Source organism: Oryzias latipes, chromosome 9, assembly GCF_002234675.1.
Source record: "Oryzias latipes chromosome 9, ASM223467v1".
In the NCBI taxonomy this organism is placed as follows: domain Eukaryota; kingdom Metazoa; phylum Chordata; class Actinopteri; order Beloniformes; family Adrianichthyidae; genus Oryzias; species Oryzias latipes.
In genome coordinates this window covers 9,675,376-9,696,098 of record NC_019867.2, presented here as the reverse complement: position 1 = coordinate 9,696,098, position 20,723 = coordinate 9,675,376, and the positions used below count along the sequence as shown (strand labels likewise).

General features: G+C 38.6%; 1 protein-coding gene across 1 annotated transcript; it reads left to right on the top strand.

Moving 5' to 3' along the window:
• The first annotated feature begins 3,923 nt into the window (after nucleotides 1-3,923).
• Nucleotides 3,924-20,607, top strand: smarcad1 (SWI/SNF-related, matrix-associated actin-dependent regulator of chromatin, subfamily a, containing DEAD/H box 1). The gene is made up of 23 exons (XM_011478999.3): nucleotides 3,924-4,514; nucleotides 4,808-4,946; nucleotides 5,065-5,185; nucleotides 5,382-5,451; nucleotides 6,743-6,831; nucleotides 9,115-9,219; nucleotides 9,812-9,890; nucleotides 9,989-10,653; nucleotides 12,633-12,829; nucleotides 14,015-14,105; nucleotides 14,247-14,346; nucleotides 14,487-14,546; nucleotides 14,785-14,860; nucleotides 15,003-15,138; nucleotides 16,113-16,244; nucleotides 17,050-17,145; nucleotides 17,537-17,654; nucleotides 17,742-17,857; nucleotides 17,939-18,127; nucleotides 18,220-18,338; nucleotides 19,520-19,702; nucleotides 19,845-19,954; nucleotides 20,191-20,607. Exons 1-23 carry the CDS (start codon nucleotides 4,409-4,411, stop codon nucleotides 20,250-20,252), a joined length of 3,159 nt encoding a protein of 1,052 aa, XP_011477301.1. The 5' UTR covers nucleotides 3,924-4,408; the 3' UTR covers nucleotides 20,253-20,607.
• Nucleotides 20,608-20,723: the final 116 nt, after the last annotated feature.

Sequence of the window (20,723 nt, the reverse complement as noted above, 5' to 3'; positions counted from 1 at the left end):
AATAGTATGAAATCAACTAAGAAAAAAATAATTTAAGATATTAAAAACTTTTACGCTCTCGCGGACCACATGAAGGGTCATGTCAGGCAACATTTGGCCCCTGGGCCTTGAGTCTGACACATGTGCCTTATAATATTATAGATAGCAGCTTTCACTTTGCTCGAAACATTATGTATTCTGTACTAGTTATGAGATGTAGGTCATGATCTGTTGGCAAACTAATTTACACAAATGAATTGTATATGACCCCTTTGTAAAATGTAGTATGGGTGACCGTGGTGCAGCGGTAGGGTGGTCGACCCATGATCGAAATATTGCAGGTTCGATTCCTGCCTTGCCATGTGTCAAAGTGTACTTGGGCAAGACACTGAACCCCACCTTGCCTCTGGTGGAAGGTGGCGCAAGTGTTCAGCAGCAGAGCTGCCACCAGTGTGTGAATGTGTGTGCCCATGGGTGAATGAGACTGTGACTCTAAAGCCACTTGGGCCTTTCGAAAGAAGGTAGAAAAGCGCTAGATAAGTATACGCTATTTACCATGTAGTACATCCTAAGTTTATTTTATTAAGTAGAGCACATATGGTCAAAAAGAAACATCCAGTTTCTTACTGACCAACACCCGGAAAAGATACCCCCCTCAGCCCCCATTAAAAAAAAACAATTTATTTACATTTCTGTGGTAATTTAGCCATAAAATGTAGCTTTTAAATACGTAACCCTTGTGCTATCCTAGGCACTTTAACATTGGGAGTTGGGTCATCTAGACCCCACAAGACAGTCCGCTAAACCTTTTTTCTTCAATGATTTGTGAACCTCACTCGTGACCATGGATTACATGAAATCCTCCTCACCTTTATCCACCTTTGTCATGGTAGGGAGAACACATCAAAGTAAGGTCGGAGTCATCTAAGATAACACAAGGGTTAAAATAATTGAAATATAACAGTCTTATAATTTTCTTTAGACAAACATTTTAATTTATTTTACTTTTGACAGCAGCACACAAGTTACTTCAAAATATTCACCCTGTGTCGACTTAGATCCTGCCACTGCAGCAGATTTACTTATATTAAATATGCAAGAAGGCCTTATCAATCATGGCTTTTTCTGTCAACATGATGTGCTGTTATCCTTTTTCTCCTTTTAATAGCAAATGTATACATGAAATACATGTCTGGTTATTTTATACTACACATTTGTTAGCCTATTGCATTTCCTTCTGGATTAACAAGGATGCAGGAGATTCGAAGATGTAAATGCATTTATGTACTTGAAGAAACTTGCCTCTGAACAGCAACCATGAGAATATGTGCTTTAAACTTATTTTAATGATAAACATCTCTGACATTAGATTATAGCTTTTACCATCATTTTGCTCAGCTATGTGACATGTTAAAAATCTAAACATAAATGACAATTTAACTCAAATAAATGGACCAACATGGATAGATTTACTTCTTGCTTATTTTAATTTACTCTTCTGAGAAATCTGGGCATGTGTTAAGTTACAATTGTTGGAATCTCTTATATTTTCTAAAGCTTTAATAGAGAGGGTTGGTGCGGTTTTGTGTTTCTCTTTTTTATTTTTCTCTTGATTTTTGTTGTTTTAGTTTTGTTTTCAGCTTTTTTATTTTATTTAACTTAAAAAAAGAAGATTGCGGAAAAGTAGCTTTATTTCGACTGGTGTCTGTGATTTGATGGACATTTTGCATGACACAAATAAAGTTTGGAAAAAAATAAATAAATAAATGGACCAAAACTATGAGCCCATTATTTACTCAAACTGTTAGTAATTCTCTTCAAACTCAAAGAGCCACAATGGAGGAATAAGAGTTGCATGTGGCTCCAGAGCCCAAGGTTGCAGACCGCTGCTATAGGCCATGTACGTGTGGTGTAGGAAGTATATTAACTGAACACTTTTTCATTCTTAATTGAAACATTTTAACCCTTATGTGGTGTTCGGGTCTGTGGGACCCGTTTTCATTTTTTATCAAAAGAAAAATGATACAATTAATTAATTTTTCAAACTCAGACTCACTGGCCTTGGCTCATTTTCTGTGAAGAACAGATATCAGAATACATTTTTAATGACCACAAACCGTATACCCCCCCAACACATTTCTATTACATATAAGATGTTCGGGTCCACTGGACCCGGGGCTAATAGAAGTGTGGAAATTGATGTTTTATGTACCTACACTCTGTCCTCCACCTGTCTGGGCCTGCTGTGTGTGTGTGGGTGTGTGTGTGTGTGTGTGTGTGTGTGTGTAGGTGTGTGTGTGTGTGTGTGTGTGTGTGACCAGTGAGAAAGACAGAGAGAGTGTGGCAGAGAGAGAAAGATTCACTGTAAATGTGAGTTCTGTTTCTGCACCTGCGGTTCCCGCACATGGTTGCAACATTGTTAGAATAATTCAAGCATCAACTCTGTTTGCTCTCGTTGTCCCGCAGATTTGACCATTTGACTTTCTTGCGGGAATCTTTAATATCTCGCTCTTTATCTGCTACAAATTGGAGGCGGGACACTATAAATATAGCTTTGCCAGTGTGGTTTCTTATCACAACTGATCAAAATGGCCAAAAGACTTTCTGCGCAGAGGGCCCTGGAATTGATTTTAGAAGAGAGAGACGTTTTTGATGAGGATGTAGAGGGAGACGATTCAGAAGAGGAGGTTTCAGAATTAGAGGATCGCATTTGTGAAAATTCAGAGTCCGACAGTGACTCTGAAGAAGATGATTAGATTGGGGTGGCCGTGGAGCAGCGGTAGGGCGGTCGGCCCATGATAGTAAGGTTGCAGGTTCAATTCCCGCCTTGCACGCCCATGAGTCGAAGTGTCCTTGGGCAAGACACTGAACCCCACCTTGCCTCTGGTGGTAGGCGGGTGCCTGTGCTTGGCAGCGGAGCCGCCACCAGTGCCTGAATGTGTGAGTGAATGTGTGTGTGACTGGGTGAATGGGTCTGTGACTGTAAAGCGCTTTGTCCTTGTAGGAAGAAAGGCGCTATATAAGTATACGCAATTTAGATTGAGCATCAGCCAGTTCCAAAACGAAGCCATCAGCACCCAGCCACAGGACCAGGCTGTCAGCAGCAAGGACCATGTGTTGTATAGGCTAGTGGCTAGAAGGCCATGTGTTCAATTGGGCTGATGTGTTGTCTTGACTAATAGGTTTACTCTATGTTCAGCTTGTGTTGTGCACCTGAATGGGTTCAGTTTCTGTGTTCAAATAAATAAAAGTCAGTAGTTTTGAAAACCCTTGCTTCACTGAAAATTTGTTTCCACTCATATCTTGATTTTTATTGATTTTCTTTATCACGTTTAAATAATGAGTTATGAATGTGATCTAAATAAGGTGAAGGGCAAATATTAACCAAATATACTGATTGTAATTGGATGAGGTAAACATCTGTTGAGTATTTTAACATCAAAGTGTTTAATTGCGAGGCATTAAAAACCACAACATCCAACGGGTCCACCAGACCCACGAACACTGGCTGAGTAACAAGAATATGAACACCACACCAGGGTAATTACATTATATAGAGGGTATATAACAAGTTAACATCATGTATACTGCCACATGCTATTTTAGTATGCTTAGTACACTTAAATGGTTTACTTTTTTGCAAAGGGTTGTACTAAAGCTAAATGCACTTTTAGATCAATTTTGAACAACAATGTTGTACCCGCAGTATGATTTTTCTAAAGTTTCACTCAATTACTAAGTGAGGAATTTGTGGTTACCGGTACTTTGCCAACGCCAAAAATTTGTTACATCACTATGGATCATAGACACATAACTATCAAGATAATGCCCCTATGTTCTTTTTTTCGAACGCCGGTGGAGCTATCGTCCATATTATAATATTATTATATTTATAAAAGCCATTGGAAAACGTTAAATTTACGTAGCTCTAATTTGTTTACAAGGCGAATGCAAAAAACATCGTTTTTTTTTGTACAAAGCGGGATCAGCAAACTTCGGATTCGAGCAAAAACGGAAGTAGTTGCAGTTCACCATCTTGTGTGTCCGGTAAGAGCTCCTGCCCACTTTTTTCTTTATCCAATAACCAGTGCCGGTGGAGCAGCCGTCTACAGGGGCCGACAGAGTTAGCGGGAAACCGGTGTTAAAGGGGACACGCTGAACAATAATTACCCCCTATATTTATTTTCATTATTTTTTGATCCACTGTATTCATCGTCTGTTGAGTTTAAATCGCTATGCTTCCACAGAGACGGTGACAAATCGGAATTTAAACAGAATCAAGCCCTGGCTTCCATGCTAACATCTGGCTCGACTTCCGAATCGGCTAGCAAGAACTAGAACGTCGCGTTTTACTCGAGAAGACAACAGAAAACGCTGCCGACAAGGAGGAGACAAAAGGCTAAATTTTTGGTGACGTGCAAAAGCTGAAATGAGTCTGTTTAATTTGGACCGTTTTCGTTATGAGAAGGCTGCAGCTAGCAAAGACAAAGAGTGCGGTTCCAAGAGTCCCGAGTCTGAAAAGGAGAACAAGCCAGGTAAAGATGTTCATGTTAGCCGAAAGAGCCGGGTCTGTTGGCTAGATAGAACGCTTAACTGTACCTTGTGTTGTGTAGTAGCACGCATGTAAAACACCAGATACTTGTGTGATTCATTGCCCCACACAGCGGATGTAACCATTTCTAGCATTTGGTTGTTGTGACACATTTGATTTGTTGTGTGTACTCCAGCAGTTCTACGTTCAACACCTGAAAAATGTGTGGGGGGTGGGGGAGGCCATTCCTTTCCTGACATCAGTATAATTATTTGTGGGTTTTATTTTTATTTGTAGCAAAACCTGTCAGACCTGTCAAAACCCCACACAAGTCCAATCCACGAGGAGTTGTTTTTGAGGATGTCATTTCTTTGGACACAGACGAGGAGGTTCTTTCTGAACCAAACGCCAAAATATCTTTAACCAAGAAAATCAAGTAGGTGCACAGATGTTTGTATTTAAAATCGAATCAGTCTGGCAAAATTATTTTTTTTTAATATTATGTAAACCCATTCGCTTGTGCCATGAATGTTTTCTTCCTTTTTTTTTTAAAGGAGTTCTGTGCAAAACTCATCCACAAAGGAGGATCACACAAGTGATGAAGATGTGTTAGACGAAAAAATGTCCCGCTTACTGGAGATGTTTCCTCAGTTGTCAAGAGTTGATCTATTGGAGGTGAGTGACACTTTGATTTGACTCCAGGGATCTCTATGAATACTATGCAGGATTTTTCTTGTAATATCAGGGATGGACACAAAACCAAATTTGGTTATTAAATACCTTTAAATGGCTCAGTGTTTACTTTGTGCTTTGGTGGTTTCTGCTTTTTAATCATAACCTGTTTATTATTATTATTATTTTGTATCTTCAGGTGATTAGCAGCACAAGCACGTTGGACGGGGCTGTAGCTCTGTGCTTGCAAAGGTTTGGTGAGAGCAAAGGTAAATATTTATTGTGTTGTTTTTTTCTTACATTCGATGGATGGGAATGGAATTAAATGTAATTTACAGATTTGAGTTACTGTAACTACATTCTAGATTTTAAGTCAAATGATCAAATTTAAGGTTAGGGCTTTTAAAAATTAAAATCAATCAACTAGAATTGAAGTCATCTTAAGAAGTGAAATAATTACATTTCTGAATCATTTTCTAGTTTAAGAAGTTCTAATATACATTATAAACATTATACAACAACAAACAGGGAGAAACATTCTATACAATCAAATTAAAACGAGGGGAAATGTAAAAACTATTTACCAAAGTATCATCTTTGTTTAGTTTAAATCTTTATTCTAAAAAATGTTTTAGTCCAAACTAAAATAACAAAACAAAAAATTAAATCGATATTCATCTTATAGTTCTTATTTGCAGCTCAACATTTTTGAGACTAGAAGGCCTCAGGTATCGCATACATATGCCTGTCCTAAGGAATGCGGCATCTTGTTTTAATTCTCTATTTTTTTGCCAAACACCCAGTTCAGTAAAATATTATTACATTGGCCCAGTCAGACCTTCAAGGTCTGGAAGGACCTGGTTTTGTTATGACTAACCAAGATCCTGGTGGCCGTCTCAACAAAGATCCAGCACTCTGACCACATGACGACACCAGCTTACCCCAACACACTTATCTGTACTTCCATCGCTGCCCTCCTTTGGTGCCCTGAGTTAGCATCGTAAATATGTCCATTTTCTGAAACCAGTAACACAGGTGTTTTACTTTGGTTTTTAATACTTTAGAAACTAAATCCTTAAAAAAAATGTGACCTAAAGATGGCCAAATATGAACTCTTCTCTGACTCTAGCTTATAAGAAGAGGAAACTGTCCCATAAGTATTCAGAATTCTAATTATCAGCAACATCATGTTGTGAATTTTGTCTTTTAGTTGAAGTCAAATCGAACTGTTGAGCTCTGTTTAAATAGGATACTTTTAGTGTTTTAGTAATATCCAGTCGTAGTGCAAGATCCCAAGTTTGGATGTCTAAAAAACATAATTTCCACTAATCTGCCTTTGTTTTGGATGAAAGGTGAGACGGCTTTACAAAGAGAAATGAAAACTGTCATATTTTCTCAAATATTGAGTTTTCCTTTTTACAAACCTTATAAATATAAGGTTAAAAAAACATGGGCAGGTAGGACCTGAATGTATTGAGCATAAGTGTGTTTGTTGTAAAATAAAGTCATGCCTTGGTCAGATGGATTGTTTTTAAAATAGTCTTTTATTCTCCAATCCAGGCAAGTCACGGAAGAGAAAACACGATTTATCCAGTTTGTCTCAAGACCACAAAAAGATTCAAGCAAACAAAAGGAGGAGGTCATCGGTGGTGGGTTCAATTCCATTCGTTCTGTAGTTTAGAAAGGCACAAATAACACATTATTGTGTTTATCACTGGTGTTAGTACGACGCCTGAAATGCTTCAAATACTAAAGAGGTGATGATGATGATGCGTTTTGGGGTGTGTTGTAGGTCAGGACTGCCCAACTCTGGTCCTCAAGATCTACCTCCCTACCTGTTTTCCAGCTCTCAGTGCACTTGTTGCTGCTGGTTACCTGGATCAGGTGTTTTCAGTCTGTCATAATATTGAAACACCAGGTGTCAGCAGCAAGGAGGGAAGGGAGAGCTTGTAAACAGGACGGGTGGAAGACGTTTGAAGAGATTGAAAAGGATGATGATTTAAAAAAAAAAACATATTCTGTGCTGGGAATGAATGAAATCTGTACAGCAGGGGTCTCAAACTCAATTTACGTGGGGGCCACTGAAGGCAGGGTCTAGCTGAGGCAGGGCTGCAACTTCAGCGTGCACACACACACGTTTTGTGAGTGTCTGAGAGCCAGTAAATTTGTATGGAACACATACTATACTATTAACTATACTCTATTATTAACTGTTTTACTTATAAAACTCTCATTCAAAAAACATAATATACCCAAATAAAAAAATCAATAAGTACATAAATCAGTAATACATTTCTGTTTATTTAGTCTAGTAGATCTACTGTTTTCTGATTTAAATGACAGTTCAGTTAACACTGTTGAATTATAACTATTAAACACAAAAGAAGACTCTAATTTTACAGTTCTACAACCTCTATCAATGGGTTCTTCTGAACACGCCTTCTCTTGTTTACCTTTAACTGCCGGTCACTTGGCAGCACTTCCTCCCAAACAGCTGAGACCCTCAGTGTGGATGAAGATGATTGTCAGTAAATCTGGACTGTATTTGGACTTTAGGTGGAGAACAGAGTATGTGCTCCCAATTTTGAGTATGTGTTGAATGTTTTTTTTATGTTTATTTTTTAAAACACAAATCAGTAAAGGACCATTCAGTGACCATTTTTGGATTTTCTTTCTTATGACCTTTTGCACATTTAAACTCTGGTCATAAGTTGTTTTAGAAAAATTTTAAAAAAGGATACATACATTACAATAATTATAAAAGATATAATAACACAGATCATACTAAGGGGGATTGGCATATTAAAACTAAATTGAATGTTATGGACAATTCCAACTTCCTGTTCTCCTTCAGTCTTGCTGCAGCTCAGCGTTCACCTTCTTAAGTGTGTCTAAATCGTGTTGTTTCTCGCACATGTTTAATGTTAAAACCCCGTTAGCTGTCACGCATGTAGATGTGACATTTATTCTGTGCAATGACCCACCTCCTGGCGGAGTGGTGAGCTACAGTCACAGAACCGTTTGGTTAGGGTTAATACACCGCCGCGCGTAACCGCAACAATAACCTCAACCTTCCTCCAAGTCCGTGCGGCCCAGAAACAAGTTCATCACTGGCTGCATGTATTTAGAAAATTACATGCTAATATAGACTTTCTAAAAAGGAAAGTGAGGAACTCCTGAATGTGGTCTGGGGAGGGGGCTGTCAGGCTTTATACATTAAATGTTTCCCTGCTTTCAGAGTCATATACCGCACTGTGATTGGTTAGTTTGTCAACTCCCCACACAACACTAAAAAAGTGTCATTCATAAACATCTTGCGGGACGCACAAACATTAAACTTTCATATTAAGGCGGGGGCTGCAAGATATTATCTTGGGGGCCGCAAATAGCCCATGGGCTGCGACTTTGAGACCCCTGCTGTACAGAAAATTTACTTATAAAAATAATAGTCCGGGGTTATTTAAGCAAATCTTTTAATACTATATTTTATCTGGTCCTTTTTTAGACACTAAGAAGCAAAACTAGCAGTCTTCTCTGTCATTTTTTTAATTGCTTCAATTTTACATGTTCGTTTGATATATTTTTTTTCAAATTCATTTAGTGAAAATCTGTTTTATGGTTTTGAACTTTGCACTTGCATATTCCGGAAAGTTCAGGCATGTGTGAAGGAAAAACCTCCTCAAATATCTTTGCTTTCAAACCTTCTGGGTTTTGGATGGACATCAACTAAGTTGAAAAGCTGCATATGTGACAGTGAAGCTCTTTTTGCAGACAGTCGACCTTAAAAAACTATGAGTTGCATTTTTATGCACATAAAATGTCTTCTGATCTACTCATGCTTTCTAACAAATCTAAATCTAAAAAAAATCTGAAATAACTAACTTTAAAGATTGAATACAAACCTTTTTTCCCTTTTTTTTTCTGACTCAAAGGATTCCAATGAAGCAGAAGACAACAAGAGTAATGGACCTAGCTGGGAAAAGCAGGAAGCCATGGTCAAGAGACTTCAGAAGAGGTTTCCAGATCAGGACAAAGAGGTAAATGCTGCTTTTTAAAAACACGTTTCGTTTTGGGGGATTTTTTAAAATTTTGTAACAGATTTGATCTCTTCAGTAATATCTGGATTAAAACACCTTCTCAGCTGATGTTTTTGCTGTCACAATGAGGCCAGTTCATCATTGTAGATTGAGAAACTGTTCTCGACTGATCCTCCTGGTAAAATAAAGGTATAATTAAAAAAACACAATAGGATACATATATTCAACAAGGTCCAATTAGGTTTTTAGTTTTAACAGTAATGATGATGAAGTTTTTCAAGATGTTTGTGGTTTTGCCTTAAAACGTATGCGTCACTCATCACAGCCTTGAGCTCGGGTACTGTAGTCAGGAAGCCGAATTTTGACATTCTGTGTTTTTTGGGCTGTGATTAGAAACAACATTAAAAATGCTGTCCTGTAAAATATTTAAACTCCTGCTCTGTTAATTTTCCGAAGCACCGTCTTGAAAGTTTTCTGTGACTTGGTTAAATGATGAGGTTTGTATGGACAGTACCATGATTATATTTTCATTGTTTATTGTCATTTTGCAAACATTAATGAAAATAGTGGTTGTGGATCCGTTTTCGTCCAGGAGCTGCGGATGGTGCTGCAGGAACACGACTGGAATGCTGAGGAGGCTCTGCAGGTTCTGGAGATGTTCTCAGACACAGGTTGGTAAACGGCTCCTCCAAGTCTGTTATCCTGGTTCCATTTTTATGTGAAGATTATTTGTTTCACCCATACAAAATGTGTATTTTTTCTTTGCCAGATGTTTCTAGTTCGAAGTCAGTTGAGTCAGAAAATATAAAGACTTTAAGCAAAGACGGAACAACCAGCAGTGAAGAGACGAAGCGGAACCACAACAATAAGACAAATGGGGAGTGGAAGGAACCTGAAGATCTCATCAGCTGCATCAGTGAAACCGAGGACAGCAGCACCGACGCCACGGAGGACAGCGAGGAAGAAACGGACCCCAAGAACAGCAAAAATTCAGAAAGCAAAATTAAAGTTGGAGCTGTTTTTTCATGGCTTTCCAAAAAGTCGGATTCAGTATCTTCTGAAAAGGAAATAAAAAGCTCTTCCTCTCCAAAGCCTTCATCCACCTCTTCAGTGACGAAGGCCAAGCCTAGATTTGCCAGTGAGAGCAGAATAGCACAGAAGCAAGTTGCAGAGAGAAAGATAAAAGCCCATTCCTCAAATGAACCAATTAGTTCAGAGGATGATTCTGATGATGAAGACGAGGCAGTATCAAGCGATTTTGGGGATTCAGATGAGGAGCCTGATGAGAATCGCGGCTTGACGGAAACAAAAAAGGAGATTCTCCAATTTTTCCAGGATGCATCTATAGACGAGCTCACACTCATCTCAGGTTGTTCTATCAAAAAGGCCCAGAGGATTGTTGAACTGAGACCTTTTGACAACTGGGAAATGCTGGTGAGTACAAACACAGAGGGGGCTTGGAACATTGCAGGATGTACAATACTTATGTATCTGCTTTGCTCCAAATTGTGACAAACACCGATTTCCACTGGTTTCCACTGAGCGGTACGGTACAGAGCGGTACGGTACGGCCCAGTTTATTCTGGCGAGCGTTTCCACTCAGTTAAACCTCGCTTCCACTGAGCGTTTTGTTTTCCCGGTGTATGGGTGGTGTAGACCGCCAGCGTGTCATTGCAGTGTGATGACTCAAAAAGCAACAACAATGGAGGTCAATCAGCAGCTCGTCTTTTTATCTCTTTACTTTTGCTACATCGTGTATAACAGGAATTTATTGTTTGAAAGAATATTGCGGCCGGCTAAGAATACTTACAAACGTTGGAAACGTTTGCTGTGTCCAAATTTCTTCCTGGGCTGCATTTGTAGGCAGCTTACGTCACAGCGTCAAGTGCTGTCCAAATTCAGCGACTCCTTCAAATGCGGCCAACGAACACAGCCTTCTTTTTCATGATTTCAAGGATGGGTCTCGTTCATCCTTAAATGCCAGGGGTGGGCGAACTACGGCCCGTGGGCTGGATCCAGCCTGCCTCCATGTTTGGTCCGGCCCACTAAACAAAATCAGAAACACGTGTTTTTTATTTATACCTGGCCATACGATCAAGACCTGCATAGAGCGTGACATTTTATTCCACCCTTCTGCAGCAAATTATTAAGACTTTATTAAAGGGCTTTACAATAAAAGAAAGATAAAAGAAGTTGGAAGTTTTAAAGAAAAAGAGTTATTGTGGCCCTCACAAGAAAAGGTTTGGGGACTCTGCCTTTAGCTTCCATGTGGTGTTGGAAGATTTGTTGGTACATCAAACCGTTGGTGCAATTGGCTCTAAAATGAGAACAAAAGTTTTTAAAATATAGTTTTCAATCCAAATGTTTTTTATTCAGATTCCATGTTATTTCTTTCTCACTCCACGCATCTGCTCCTGGTCTGGCCCTTCTATCCAATTTTAGAAGCCTATGTAGCCCGCGAGTCAAAATAATTGCCCACCCCTGATCTATACTGTTTATATCCCAAGATTCATTAAAGCCGAACCCGGAGATTTTCGGACAACATTGGCGGTATGTGAAGCTGGACCCGGAGTTTGAGACAATTGCACCTTTTTATAATTGCAACTCCAAGATTAAAAGTTGGATCAAATAAGCCATTAAAAGTTTGAGCTCCATGCCTGGTTCACAACACCTCTTTGTTTGTGACTCATGGTTGCTAGGCGACAGGACATTCACCAATGTAACGGCTGGAATTATCTAAAGACTAGACTTTTGCAAATTCACAGCCGCTCACATCCTATCTGCTCGACGAAGGACTTGGCCAACGTCGCCTATGAAGGCCGCTGCCATTAAAGGTCGCAGCCCTCAAATTTGGACACACCCGTTTGGACCACCCAGCGCTACATTGGTGCTTTGTAATGTTGTCATCACTATCTGCCAATCAACTGGTGGCTACAGCGGCTCCACCCTCAACCGTTCCGTTCCACTTTTCAATGTACCTAGACCAGTGGAGGCCCCCCAAGAGGTACAGTTTGGTATTAATGGGTCAATTTTACAACGGAAACGCTATAAATACCTGACCACACCGTACTACCGGACTGTACTGTACCGGACTGCATAGTGGAAACCAGGCATATGGGGTCAAATCAGGATCAGCTTAAAATTAATAAAAAAAGCAGATTAAAAACAGTTTTAAACTCAAAAGTACACATTGAAAAATTAAAGGAAATATTGAAAATGAAAAAAAAGGAAATTTCTGATAAAATGTTATTTAAAATAAAAAGGTTTCCTTTTTGTTTTTTAAGTCGCTTTATATCCCTAAAAGTGTTGGTCAAAGAAAAGTTTGTCTGCACTCTCAGAAAGTCAAGCATCATGTTAAAAATGTAAAAAAATCTATTTTTAACATTGAAACAACTGTTTTTTTTTGTCTTCAGTGTGATGTGTTTCATAAAGGAAACGGACTTTCAGAAGAATTGCTGCTGGGCTGCAAGGTCGTCCTCAAAGAGCGTAAGGTTGTCCTCGGTCTCATGTCCAAGTGTCAGAGCATTTCTAAAAGAATGGTCAAGCAGGTCACAGAGGTGATGGAGAACGGAACAGCCTCCATGCATCAGCCCTCTGTACTCAATAACCAGTAAGTAAAAGGCAAAACTAAAAACCTTTTTATATCTCAACAGTTTTTAGTTTTTTTATTATTATTTTTATATCACCAAGTTTGATTGCGGTGCTTATTGATTATCGAATCCTGACTGATTAAAAACCCCAGATTTGGCACTTGGTTTTACATTTTTAATCCTAGATTCTTCCTGTTTTTAGTTTTACTTTTAAAATGTTCATTACTAATTTAAAGTCAAAAGCTCACTTTATAAACTGATATTTTTTACTATAAAGCTTTAAACTTTGACTTCTTGAATAATTTTATTTGGTTGTCAGTGTTCGAATAAGCGGTTATCCTGTTGTCTGAGACAACCAGATTTCACGGAGGACAACCAAAATGAACCTGATGGTTGTTCGTGTGACAACCAGGTTTTTTAAACATTTTGGTATTTTTCGACTATTTTTCAAGTTTCAAGGGTTACTTTTTGGCAACCTCTGCATCGAGACGTATTCAGCAAATTCTTTCCACTGACAAACGAAGTGCGTGCATGCTAACCAATCCTTTCTGTTTGTACATGTGCACTTTTCAATAAAGATTATTCAAAAAATGTGTTAAACAACAGTACCTGGCGCGACCGCTAGAGGTCTCCAAAACACGCAGAAAGATTTAAAGCACATACATAAAATATAAAACACACCTTAACTTTCACTCATAACAGAACAGACTGACATGAGCTGAAAAAAAACTTTTTCCCTGGGATTAATATGATATTTTAAATTTTTACAACAGTCTTTGTATTTTATATTCTTTAAGCAACAATTATCAAAACCAAAGAAAAAAAGAGAACCAATATATTTAAGATATTAGTTTCAGGTTTTTGGGCATACTTTGTGTAACCAGATGCTTCAATATTTAGTAAAATTTTTGTTTTTGATATTTAAAGAGTTTTTTAAATGTCCATCATAAGAGGCAGTTGATATTAGATGTATAGAAGAAATAAAGATGTAAGTACTGACATCTGAGTAGGTTTCATTGCCGTTGAATATTGGTATTGAAGGACAAACAAAAATTGGTAAGGACAACCAAGTTGACTTGCCCCCTCATTTCTAACGCTGGTTATTGTACAATGTGGGTACAATTTAATTTGTGTTTTTGCTGATTATACAATAATACCTTTTCTTAAAAAAAGGTCAAACATTGAAGTGTTTTTTCCTCCTTCAGGTTCAAGCTTAAGCCGTATCAGCTGATCGGTCTGAAATGGCTTTTGCTTCTCCATGAACATAACCTAAGTGGTATCCTTGCTGATGAAATGGTACAAATACTAACCTGAAATCTGCATATAGTTTCCATTATATACATCTTTTCTGTGTTTGATTATGTTACATTAAAAAAACTCCTAATTTTTTATATTTTCCTGCTGTTTTTGCCTTTTATTGACTTTTTCTTTTCTTAGGGTTTGGGGAAAACTATCCAGGCTATTGCATTTTTGGCCAAACTTTTTGAGACTGGAATAGACGGTCCTCACCTCATCATTGTGCCTGCCTCTACACTGGGTAACTGTCTCAACAAAAACTAGCTGTGCTGCTCTACTTCTCAACTTTTAATGAGCTCTGTGTCTTATGACAAGATTAGTGTATAGACACATATATGGAGTTTTTGTTGAATGTTGATCTTTATTATTGCTGCTTTTCAGACAACTGGGTCAGAGAGCTGAAACTGTGGTGTCCAAGCCTTGAAGTTCTCATTTACTATGGTAACTTTTAATGCAAAAATAGACCTATTCTGACAATGTTCATTTTAATATCTTGTTTTGGTCAAACCTAGAGTTTTTAAATGTTTTTTGCAGTTGAACTTGCACTTATTACTTATTAAATAGTGTCATCATAGAAATTTGGGGAGGTTTTTTTGTTCAAACGCGACATTTTTAAATGTGGTGTTGATGATCTTTGAATCAGTTTACCAAATGAAGTGGCTCTTTTGTTGATTTACAGGATCAGTGGATGAGCGCCGCTACCTCAAACATGAAATCCTCAACAACTACGTGCAGTTTAACGTCATTGTAACAACGTGAGTAAACAGAGAGGCTCAGAGACTTCTGATGATCCTGAACGCAGCTTTAGGGTTTGTTAATAAAGGATGCTACTATAAAACTAAAAGCATGCGTGCTTTAAGATCTTGCCGTTTTCAGATTGTAGTGTGTGATTTACAGGTATAACTTGGCCATTGGAAACGACAGCGACCGCAGCCTTTTTCGGAAGCTTCCTCTGGTTTATGCTGTGTTCGATGAGGGCCACATGCTGAAGAACATGAACTCTTTACGCTACCGTCACCTCATGTCCATCAATGTGAGTTCATTCCTCACTTTTCCAGCAAAGGCACTTTTTACATTTTGGCTCCTTTATCAGTCTAAGAAGAGCATTTACAAATCCTTTGGGACATTCGTTCAACTTTCACTAACGCAGAATTTCAAGGACTTTGGGGCATTTGGGGAGATTTGGGGCATAGAGTACTGTATTTTTCTGACCATAAAGTTCACCGGATTATAAGTCACAATATTACTAAACGGGCAAAATACGGTCTATTTGCATACATAAAACGCACTAGATTATCAGGTGCATTAGTCAATCAAAACAGTCTAAAAATGTAGTGTGACTGTAGTACCCAGAATGCCTAGAGGGGCAGAGAGGTAGGTGATTGGTCAGAGGGGTTGATGGAAAGTTTTGTATGTTTTCTAGCTTGGAAACCTGCGTTGTTATTACTGTGGGCCTCTTTTTCCCCCGCAATAATCTGCTTATGGAGAGAGTGAAACACGACAAATAAGTCAAACTTTTCTTAACTCATAAAATACAAAACAATTTACTGTAGTCAGTTTCTCAGTTTATTATGCTGAGCCAAATAAGACATATATAGGTTTGAAGTCAGTAAGTACAACCAGAATTCCTACATAAGATGCACTGTTGATTTTTGGGACAAATCATTGAAAATAATTTTGAGAAAATTATGGGATTTTAAGAAATCTTTATGGTCCAAAGTATACGCTAATTGAGGGAAAATATTCAGAAATACAAAGACTCAGAATTTTGAGTTTTTTTAGAGTATTTTGCAGTATGCGACTTAAGTACCTTTGGATAGCCCTAGAAAAGTACTCCCAAGTTATTTTAAATACCATTACACAGATTGATTAAAATATACTTTTTTGCTGTCATTGCTATCATACCATACAGCTTTGATAACAGGCCAGAGATTTCACAATCACACATTTACATGTACAGCCTTCACAGATCAGTTCAGAACGTCACCATGTCTGTTTTTCCTCCAGGCAAAGCATCGCCTGCTGCTGACAGGAACTCCTTTACAGAACAACCTCCTGGAACTGATGTCCCTCCTGAACTTCATTATGCCCTCAATGTTTTCCAGCTCTACATCACAACTCTCCAAAATGTTTTCCATGGTAACGCTAACATGTCTTTGATTGTTGGAGCTATTCCAAGAATTAACAGCACCAAGTCACTGTAAAGTAGCTGCTTTGGCTTGTGCTTATTCACTTTAAAGACCCACTCTCATGAAAACGGGGTTTTAGGATTTTTTTTAGCATGTTTTTGTAGCACTTTTGTGATGAGGACATTTAGAAAGAAAATTAAGAGTATGATTGCATTTCTGAGTATTTCATAATTTAAATAGTTGTGAATCAGGAGCAGATGAAAACATGCTGTTCTAAAAGAACTTACAATTACAATACAATTGGCAAGACAATGTTTAGAAAAAGATCAGAGCAAGAATGGTTATTCTGACAAATAACATGATTCTATGGGAATTTTTGGCTTCTTGGAGCCAGCAGCTACTTCCTATTTGGAGCGTGAGAGAGGAGTGGCCACTCAGTCCAGTTCCTATTTACACTCAATGCCGCCAACGGTCCCGCCCACAACTTGGAGGGGAATTTCTAATGAATTTCTGCAGAAGCGATGTCCTAGAAAACAACACAGGTTTTTAGATCTAGGCTAAAAATAGCATAATCATAATTAAAAGAGCACTGGGAACGCTTTTAGAATAGATCAGAAGATGATCTGAGTGGGACTTTAAACACCAAACTTGTGTCCTTTTGATCTGTAAAAGTATTTCTATGTGCTTTTTAACCACAGCAGCGTAGTTTAGGTTAAGCTACTTATTGCCGTCTTAATGTTTTATGTTGGAAGGATTAAAATGTTTTTCTTCTGCTGAGGGTTTTTTATTTCATAATTTGAATATGTTCACTTCAGAAATCCCACGAGGACCAAAGTCGTTTTGAGAGGGATCGTATTTCCCAGGCCAAACGAATCATGAAACCTTTCATCCTGCGAAGAGTCAAGAGTGAGGCGAGTCATTCAAACTGTTGTCATTGGGAGGGTTGTCATTTAAATACTCTAACAGGCTGTAAACTATTAAATGTTGGTTTTTATTCTTTAATTTTTCTTAGAACTATTCCCTGTTAGAAATTAATTTGCTGAAAAATTGAACCTCTTACAGCAGATGGATGTGGTTGACGCTAAATAAATATGTTTATGCTTGAATATTACTAAAATATATGACTTTTTTACATTTTTGTGCTACTTATCAAGTCAATTAGCCTGAAGGTCATTTTCTTCTGTCTGCCGAATTAAAACAAGGGTCATCCCTAGTTATTCATTGTTTTTACCATATTTGTTTTCCTGATTTCCCTCACAGAAAATGATCTAAAAATATTGATGTTTTCGTTTTTTTTCCCAGGTCCTCCAGCAGCTTCCTGCCAAAGAAGAGACGGTGGAGTTCTGCCCGATGAGTGAGAAGCAGATCCCCCTCTACCAGAACCTCTTTAAAAAGCTAAAGACTGCAGTCATTGGAGAGAGTAGGTCTCTCTTCATGTTTGAAATGTTCTCTGCTGCTGCAATCCCCCACAGCAGAAGGTTTCAATGATTCGTTTTCCCCTCCTCAGAGCGAGAGCTCTCCAATGTAATGATGCAGCTGAGGAAGATGGCCAACCACCCTCTTCTTCACAGACAGTACTACACCAAGGAGAAGCTTAAAGCTATGAGCAAACTCATGCTGAAGGTCAGTCATCCTGACCTGGTTCAAAACTCTGTTCTAATGTTTTGGACTCTTTCTTAAATGAATTATTTGTTCTTTTTTCAGGAGCCAACACACTTTGATGCAGATGCTGCTTTAATTCAGGAGGACATGGAAGTGATGTCTGACTTTGAGCTGCACCGTTTGTGTCAGCAGTTCTCATCCATTAGTTCTTACCAGCTGGATATTGGTCTCGTGCTGGATTCTGGGAAATTTCATCACCTCACAAAGCTGCTGGCTACACTCAAAAGCAAGGTTGGTAGATGTTTGTGGATCTCCTCCTGTGAGGACTTAAATCATACTGACGGACTTTGTGTGAAGAGATAGAATGTCCTTTTGTTCTCCAGGGAGACAGAGTGGTGTTGTTCAGTCAGTTCACCATGATGCTGGACATTGTGGAGGTGCTGCTGAAACATCTTCAGCACCGTTATGTGCGGCTGGATGGATCCACTCCCATAGCTGATAGGTGAGATCCAGACACTGAAACCAGTTGGCTTCTATAAGCTAAAATATTTCAATATTATTCTACAAACCCACTCTAACACAAAAGACTTGATAATTTTTTTTTTTAAAGGAGGAAAGTGAAATGTACGACGGAGTATTAGGGCCACCAAAAAAAAAGTAAAATTACGAGTTTTTATCGAGATAAAAACTCGTAAATTTATGAGAGAAAAAAAAATCGTAAATTTACAAAATTTTAAGTCGTAAATTTATGAGAAAAAAACTCGCAAATTTACGATATTAAGTGGAAGTGAGCATGCAGAGCAGCAGGTGAACGCCGCGCAGCAACAGAGCAGACCGACTAAACTCAGTTGAACAGGTGAGCTGAATGTTTATTGATAACGTTCCAAATATCTGGAAGCTCATTTTTTTTATTTACAATTTATTAAAGTTTTATTTATTGATGGTTGGGTTGCAGGATCCTCCACCAAAGACTAGATCTCTGCGTTTGTGTGACGCTTCCGTCTGAGGAGGAGCACTTTTTTTGGCATTTTCAACGTTCTAATGCTAATATAATAGACTATTTTCATTCATCTTTGTTGTTTAATGATATAACGGGACGTTTACTTCCGCATTGGTGTTCGGATCTGATGACAGATTCATGACGTAAGGTGACAGATGAACTTCAGGGTTTGTGAATGAAAAGGAGAACAAAAGCTGCAACAATCCTCTGCACCCAAATTGTCTCTGAGCTCCTTATTTTACAAATGAAACTCCGCTTTACTGACACAGAACCCCGGAAAACCGGCTCCACTGACAATAATCTGATTTTGAGTCGCCAAAGGTTCAGAATCTCTTTGTTTTAAACCTATAATAATCCGGAAATAAAGCTTCATAAAAGGCACCACATATTTCATCTTCAAGCGATGCTCCGATAAACAGACAACTTCTGTGTTTTCTCCTTGTTAATCTATGACTTTTTTTCTCGTAAATTTGCGAGATAAAATGTCTTAATTTTCCTTTTTTTTTTTGGTGGCCCTAAAACTCCGTCGTAGGAATGAGCCCCTCCCTACAGCTCTTACAGGTTATTGGTTTTCTCATTCTGGCGGGGCGGCATTCCCGTCTTGTTTTGGTTAAAAACTGAGATAGAAGCTGATAGAATCTGCACACGTATGTAACGATTTTTATAACTTGTCTTCCCTGCAGGATTGTGCTGATAGATGAGTACAACACGGACCCCGACATATTTGTGTTCCTGTTGTCGACCCGTGCCGGAGGGCTTGGCATCAACCTAACAACAGCCAATGTCGTCATCCTGCATGACATCGACTGCAATCCGTACAACGACAAACAGGCCGAAGACCGGTGTCACCGCGTCGGTCAGACCAGGTTAGATAGTTAGATATGGAAATCAGTTTTATTTGGTAGGATGGTTTTTGTTATCTTTTTCATTTTCATGTTTTCCAGAAATAGTTCCTCTGAAAGGCAGTGACTTACAAGCATTTGTTTGTGTCGTCGTTGTGTTCTCCAGGACTGTCCAGGTGATAAAGCTGATCAGTAAAGACACCATAGAGGACTGCATCCTGCAGCTGGGCCAAAAGAAACTCAAACTAGAGCAAGAAATGACTGCTACTGAAGAAGGTGAGGACACCTGTACACACTCTGAAAATGTTTTAGAAATATTCACACAAGAAAATGGCAATATTTTGGCAAAACAGTTTTGTATTCTAGTTTTTGGAGGTTTTAAGGATATAATTTGAATGAACCATAAGAGGAAGAAAAATCTAAAACAAATGATGTAAATAATGGCATCTTTTGATACAAAGTGTCTTGAACCCTTTAAAAATCACTAATATTTTAAACGAATTTCTCTTTAGGTGCAGAGGGAACCATACCTGAAGACATGGCGTCTTTGCTGAAAGCCTCACTGGGTCTGTGATGCGCAAACACATCACGTCTAACTGAATAATGGCGTTTTCTGTTCACCCATTGTTTTGAACATCCATAGTTGTGTTTGGACTACTGCTGGGCGACCTGCCATCAGTAGAACCTGTGGCATTGTTGCTTTGATTTTTCATGCAAACAGTTTTTGCTTTTCAACTGCTAGACTGATTGTGTTTTGGCCCTTCCAGCTGCATAGCTGAGCCCTGAAAACTGTTCATTTTCTTTGCCTTGGAGCTGATAATGATGATGGTCTGCTGCTGTACTGAGAAAGAGCTGAGGTGTGCATATAAGCAGCACTTATATGGTTTAACCTCTGGACAATACACACTTTAGTAAACTTAAAAAAAAAACCATGAAGAATGCACCTAAACACAGTGATAGTGGGCAGGTGTGTGAAAGTTAGCTAAACTGCCACAATGTTTCCATAGAAATTCTCCTAGAATACATAGGTTCAAGACAGTGGCTG

Coding starts and splice junctions, on each gene's coding strand:
- smarcad1 (XM_011478999.3), top strand. CDS start 4,409: ATGAGTCTGTTTAATTTGGACCGTTTTCGTTATGAGAAGGCTGCAGCT. Junction 14,347..14,486: donor TGTGCCTGCCTCTACACTGG/GTAACTGTCTCA, acceptor GCTGCTTTTCAG/ACAACTGGGTCAGAGAGCTG. Junction 16,245..17,049: donor TCTCCAAAATGTTTTCCATG/GTAACGCTAACA, acceptor TGTTCACTTCAG/AAATCCCACGAGGACCAAAG.